Source organism: Canis aureus, chromosome 5, assembly GCF_053574225.1.
Source record: "Canis aureus isolate CA01 chromosome 5, VMU_Caureus_v.1.0, whole genome shotgun sequence".
NCBI lineage: Eukaryota > Metazoa > Chordata > Mammalia > Carnivora > Canidae > Canis > Canis aureus.
Genome location: NC_135615.1, coordinates 37360628 through 37366951, shown reverse-complemented (window position 1 = coordinate 37366951; position 6324 = coordinate 37360628). Strand labels below are relative to the sequence as shown.

The following is a 6324-nucleotide window of genomic DNA, read 5'->3' as shown; positions in this document are numbered from 1 at the left end:
TTAACGGGTTAACCATCTGCCTTTGGCTCAGGTCATGACCTCAGGGTCCTGGGATCGAGCCCTGCATCCGGCTCCCTGTTCAGTGGGGAGCCTGCTTCTCCCACTCCTTCTCCCTCTCCCTGCTGCTTCCCCTGCTCATGCTCTCTCATGAGGTCTGTCAAATAAATAAACTAATAAAATCTTTAAAAAAATAGATAGGTCCTGTTTTTATGGACCTTCCACTGTAGAGGAGGAATAGAAATCAGAAAACACACAAACTGGGCAGCCCAGGTGGCTCAGCGGTTTAGCGCCGCCTTCGGCCCAGGGCCTGATCCTGGAGACCTGGGATTGAGTCCTGCGTCGGGCTCCCTGCGTGGAGCCTGCTTCTCCCTCTGCTTGTGTCTCTGCCTATCTTTCTCTCTCTCATTAATAAATAAATAAAATCTTAAAAAAAAAAGAAAACACACAAATTAATTCAGTGCTGTGAAGAAATCAAACCAATGTGATGTGCTTGTGGAGGTGGCCTTTATTCTGGGAGGATGAAGAAAGACCCTGTGAAGAGTTAAAGAAGCCAGACATGTAGAGTGTTGGGAGAGGGAGAAAGCAGCAGGCATGCAGGCGTGAAGGGTCTGCAATGGGGAGAAGCTTGGCCTGTTCGGGTAACAGCAGGGAGGCTAGAGTGGCTGAAGCACAGTGAGTGGGGAACCAGAGAGAAGAATGGGCTGAAGGGGGAAAGACTGGCAGGGACCCAATGATGGACCTATAAGGGACCCAGCCTTATAGGTCATGCTAGGGTGTTTGGATTTTATTCTGAAGCAACTAAGAAGTTTTAAGAAAGAGAGTGGTGAGATTTTATTTCCTTTTTTTAAAGATTTTATTTGAGAGAGAGAGATAGTGAGAGAGCGAGCATGAGGTAGGGAGAGGAAGAAGCAGACTCCCCAATGAGCAGGGCGCTGACACAGGGTCCACCTCAGGACCCTGAGATCATGACCCGAGCCGAAGGCAGACACTTAACTGACTGAGCCACCCAAGCACCCCTTACTTCCTTAAAAAAACAAAAACAAAAACATCAATCACTCTGGCTGTTTTGTGAGAGGGTTATGTTGGGGGTAGGGTGAGGGGGGAGAGTGAGAAACCACATATTAGGTGACTGATACTGGGGCTTGGACTAGGTTGGTGGTTTTGGAAATTTTTTCTCTTAAACATTTTATTTATTTATTCATGAGAGAGAGAGAGAGAGAGAGGAGAGACACAGGCAGAGGGAGAAGCAGGTTCCACGCAGGGAGCCCGATGTGGGACTCCATCCCGGGACTCCAGGATCATGCTCTGGGCCAAAGGCAGACACTCAACGCTCATCCAGGCGTCCCGGTAGTTTTGGAAATTGAAAGATGGTGATTAATAAGAGATCTTTTAGCAATAGAACCTACATGACTTGCTGATGGAGGGAACATGGGAGAGGAGGGGAAAGGGCATAGTGACTCTGGGTTTCAGACTTTCCTAACTGGCTGGAGACAGGTGCCATTTAGTATATTGTCTGGGGGAAGATAATGCAGGAAGGATCGGTTTTAAGTTTCAGGTACCTCAGGTACCTATTAGATCCACAAGTGGGGGTGGGGGGCGGTCAATGGGCTGTTGGAAATGTGAATCTGGAGTTTGGGGCCGTAGATAACCGCTTTTTCCGAGTCAAGGGCGTGGGCCAAGGTCAGATTGAGGGGAATGAGGAAAGGGTGTGGGGATCCTCAGGAACAGCGACAGGGCTGGCAGAACCTGGGGTGCAGAGCCTGAAAGGCAGGCCCTAACGGTGACAAGGGCTTTCTGGGCCACAGAGCCCTAAACCCATCTCCCCGCTTACGTCCGCTCAGTAGACTCATTTAGTTTCTACTGGCCCCTGACATACCTGTCTCCCTCTGGGACTGGCTTCCTCCTGGCTCCAGGCAATTTTCTCACCACCACTCACGCTAGCTTTTCCAGTTCTGTGGGGATTTGGGAAAGGCCTGTGACCAACCCTGTTTCCCTTGTCAGAAGCATCCGCGCTGAGGCATCCAGTGAGAAACTGGCCGCAGATTAAGTTCCTCCCCGCCAAGCTTCGCGCTTTCTCGTCACTCTTCGCGCCGGGACTGGAGATCTGCATATGCAAATGAGTGATTAGAAGTATAATTACGGGCTGAGTCAGTGGCTCTACTAGAAATAGAACCCAGGCGTCTCGACTCAGAAACTTAAGGTTCCCCGAGCGCGCAGCGGACGCGGCGTCCACTCGCCGGTCCGGACCCTTTCCGGGGTACCAGCAGCACGAGCCCGGGTTTATTTGGCTTCCCCGCGGCACCTCCGCGCTTCGCAGCCTTGCGCTTAGCCGGACCGGGCGTGGGCGGGACGGGGGCGGGGCTGGGCCAGGTCCGGGGCGGGGCTTTGGCGTGGGCGGGGCTTCCTCGAGTTCCGGAGTTGAGTCGCTTCCCTTGGCCGGCGCGGAGATGCAGCCGCCGCCCCGAAAAGTGAGCTTGGCCTGGGAATGGGGACTCCTGGTGGCCTGGGGGAATGGTGGGAATTGAGGGGGGCCCCGGACCCGCAGTGGGGGACGAGGAGTTGTGAGGGTTCAGGGCCTACCCCTGAAGGAACCCAGGAAACACCCCAGTCCCTCCCCGGTCCCGCCCCCTCACCGCTCCCTGCGCGGAGTGTTTTTCTGTACCGGTGCCGGAGGTCTTCGACCTTTTCTTACCTCTACAGGTGAAGCCAGCCCAGGTGGTGAAGCTTCGCTTCCTGGAGCAGCTGAGCATCCTTCAGACCCGGCAGCAGAGGGAGGCAGATCTATTGGAAGACATCAGGTACCTCCACGTACCCCCAACATCACATACCCCTACCTTCGCTGTTGCGCGTCCCGCCTCTCCACAAACAGACGTCGGTCGGAATCCGACCGGGGAGGGGGAAAGAGGAGGGTGAAGAGTTCTCCAGCCTCCCCATTCCTGGCCTTCACTGTCGGCCTGCCTCTCCATTTACCAGCTAGGACTTACTAACCCAACACACAGGGAACCTTTCTCCACCCACTGACTCCACACCACTTCCTCTATTGCAGTCAGGCTTGGGGCAGAATCTCTTCTCCGTCTTCCAGATCTGTTGGAAGGCTGGAATGTATCCAGGCCCCCCTCAGTCCTCACCTCCAAACTCAGAGATGGCTCTCCAGGGGTGGGGAGGATCCTGCTGAGGCTCTGAGCAATGAGGTGAGGTTGTTCTGGGTTGCAGCTGCCTGAGGTGATCTCAAGGACTCTCTTCAAGTCTCATTCCCTCGCGGTGTACTCACACTTTAGGCCTGGCTCCCCTCTTCCTTCTGCCCAGGCTAAGGAGAGGATTGAGTGTGGGAAAGCAGGAGCAAACATTGACACCATGGTGCCCCTCTCATCTCCATAGGTCCTACAGCAAGCAGAGGGCAGCCATTGAACGGGAATATGGACAGGTATGTGACTCCTTTTTCTGGACTTTCCCTTTTGGTGTAGTCTCTTTCACAAACAGCATTGTTTCTCTGCTCATATCCCTCTTCTGGTCAAGAGGGAAGGCCTAGAGTTAGGCAGACTGGTGTCAGATCTGTCTTGTGCTACTTGTTGGCTGTGTGACTTGGACAAGGTACTTAGCCTTCTTGGCCTCAATTTCTTTCTCTGTACAATGGAAGTAATAATCGTACCTTCAGGTAGGGTTGTTGTAAGGATGGAATAAGTTAATGCACATAAATCACTTAGCAAAGTGAGTGGCACGTAATATGCAGCTGGTGAATGGCATTACTATACTCTGAAATGGCATTACTATACTCTGATTCCATATTCTCCCAGTTGGTGAGAGTCTTTGAATGGTAACTGGGTCTCTGATGACTTTCCCACCAGGCACTCCAGAAACTGGCTGGGCCGTTCCTGAAGAAGGAAGGGCACCGGAGTGGGGAGATGGACAGCAGGTGGGTCCCCTGGAAGGAGGAGTTCAAGGGGCCTAGAAGGGATGAAGAGCTTAACCCCAGGAACCTATGGGAATGAAGGGCCAGTGAGGGGAGAGGGTATGTGAGCTGCAGGTAGAGCTGACACAGCAGCCAGAGAGGAGCTGACCTAGCAAGGACACTGTGGGTGCAGGCGGAGGACATGAGTGATCCTTGTGGCTGAGCTAATGTGTTGATCGATTGATAGGCTCCCAGACAAGGGGGATGGGAAAGCACTCTGTCTCCTATGGTGTTGGGTTTGGGGAGGGGTGTCTCATGAAGCTCTGGAGTGCTCTCCTCAACACAGACCTTCTCTGGAGAGAGGCAGGATGGTGTTTGGTGCCTGGCGCTGCTTGCTGGATGCCACCGTGGCCGGTGGCCAAGCCCGGCTCCAGGCGTCTGACCGATACCGTGACCTGGCAGGGGGCACAGGGCGGAGTGCCAAGGAGCAGGTGCTTAGGAAGGTATGGCTCAGCAGATGGGATGAAGAAAGGGCTGACTTGGGGTTGGAGGTGCTCTGGGTCAGGACGTTTTTTTTTTTGGGGGGGGGGGGTCAGGACTTTGTGTGTTCATGCCCCTAGGGAGCAGAGAGCCTCCAGAAGGCACAAGCTGAGGTGCTGCAGTCTGTCCGGGAGCTGAGCCGGAGTCGGAAGCTGTATGGGCAACGGGAACGTGTGTGGGCCTTGGCACAGGAGAAGGCAGCTGATGTACAGGCTAGGTGGGTCATGGAGATTTGGGAAGCCTGGCTAGGGGAAGGGAGCCAAGGCAACCATAGCCGGGCCTGGCCTTGACTCTTCTCTCTTGCCTGCACAGACTGAACCGAAGTGACCATGGGCTCTTCCACACTCGGACCAGTCTCCAGAAACTCAGCACCAAGGTTTGGGGGATGTGGACATGAGTGGAGGTGGGAAAGAGGTGGGCAGGGTAGTCTAGTGGTTGGAACCCAGAGGCATAAATCTGAGAGACTGAGACAAATCCAGGCTTCCCTACATCCTCCGTGCATGACCCTGGTAACTTGAGCTCTCTGAGTCTCCTTTTCTTCATCTGTAACATGGAAATACATGTTTCTTTTTTATCCCTTTACTGTGCATTTGTTGAGCAGTCTGTGGAGTTCCTGCCTTCAGAGTCTGGTGAGGGGCAGACAGATAGTAAGTTAAGAAACAATCAGATTAAGTGAAAATGAAACAAGGTGCTATGGTAAAGGATAACAGGGTGTAATTTAGAGAGAAAGCCTGTCTGAACACGTGGCCTGAATGTCAGAAAGGAGCCAGTTATGCAAAGATCTAGGGGAAGAACATTCCAGGGAGAGAAAATGGTGAGTGCAGAGGCTCTGAGGTAGAAATAGCTTTGTGGGCTTAAAGAACTGAAAGACAGCCAGTGTGGCTGGAGCACTGTGAGCAAAGGGACGGGCACTGTGAAAGAGGTCAGAGATTGCAGGGGCTAGCTCTTGTTGCACCTGGTAAACCACGGTAAGGAGCAGTGGGGATTTTATTTTATTTTTTAAAAGATTTTATTTATTTATTCATGAGAGACATACAGAGAGAGAGAGAGAGGCAGACACACAGGCAGAGGGAGAAGCAGGCTCCACGCAGGGAGCCCGATGCAGGACTCGATCCTGGGTCTCCAGGATCACACCCTGGGCTGAAGGCAGTGCTATACCGCTGAGCCACCTGGGCTGCCCGGGGAGTTTATTTTAAATGGATGCAGATGCCACTGGAACATCTTGAGCAAGAGTTGCTGAGTGTGCAAAAATTTTAATATGGGGCCAGGCGCATAGTAAGCACTTGATAACGTGAGAATCCATTCTGGATCGGGATCGGTCTTGGAAGGACCAGGGCTTTCTGCTGACACCTGTTTTCTCCTCCTAGCTTTCTGCCCAGTCAGCCCAGTACTCCCGGCAGCTGAGAGCAGCCCGCAATGAGTACCTGCTCAACTTGGTGGCCACCAATGCTCACCTTGACCACTACTACCAGGAGGAATTGCCAGCCTTGCTCAAGGCCAGTCCCAGCCCAGATGCCCTGGCCTCTCAGTGGAGGGGTGGGGGCTTGTGGGAGGGCCTCTCTCCTTGCTTCCTACCACTGTCACGCTGGGTGGTGCTAGGGATGTAGCCTGCTTTGAGTGGGGAGAAGATACATTCTTGGGTTCTGGTTTGGGTTCTGCTTCTAGCTGGCTGCATGACTGTGCAGGACACTTAGCCCCTCTGAACCACCTACTTGCCTCATTAGAAACAACTTCTACTCTGCCTACTTTATAAGACTAATGGGGCTCAGGAGGAGAGAATGGAAGTGAAAATGCTTTTTAAACTGTCAAGGTCTCTGCATACGTGAAGGCCTATTATTAGAAGAAGTAAAATGTCTCATTCCTTCCCTGTTTCCAGTTCCTCATGCCCATTACCT

At 53.0% G+C, this 6324-nt stretch overlaps 1 protein-coding gene across 5 annotated transcripts in view; it reads left to right on the top strand.

Moving 5' to 3' along the window:
• The first annotated feature begins 2376 nt into the window (after positions 1 to 2376).
• FCHSD1 (FCH and double SH3 domains 1) overlaps positions 2377 to 6324 on the top strand; it is an 11956-nt gene continuing 8008 nt past the window's right edge. For 4 of the 5 annotated variants that reach the window (XR_013379637.1, XM_077897601.1, XM_077897598.1 and 1 more), the window contains exons 1-8: positions 2377 to 2468; positions 2701 to 2798; positions 3379 to 3424; positions 3846 to 3913; positions 4236 to 4392; positions 4510 to 4646; positions 4742 to 4805; positions 5797 to 5925. Coding sequence is in view for 4 of the 5 variants with exons in the window: in XM_077897601.1 (XP_077753727.1) it covers positions 2448 to 2468; positions 2701 to 2798; positions 3379 to 3424; positions 3846 to 3913; positions 4236 to 4392; positions 4510 to 4646; positions 4742 to 4805; positions 5797 to 5925 (720 nt within the window). In the remaining variant the exon portion in view is untranslated. The remainder of the gene's footprint in view (positions 2469 to 2700; positions 2799 to 3378; positions 3425 to 3845; positions 3914 to 4235; positions 4393 to 4509; positions 4647 to 4741; positions 4806 to 5796; positions 5926 to 6324) is intronic. The other variant, XM_077897599.1, reaches the window with a different exon arrangement.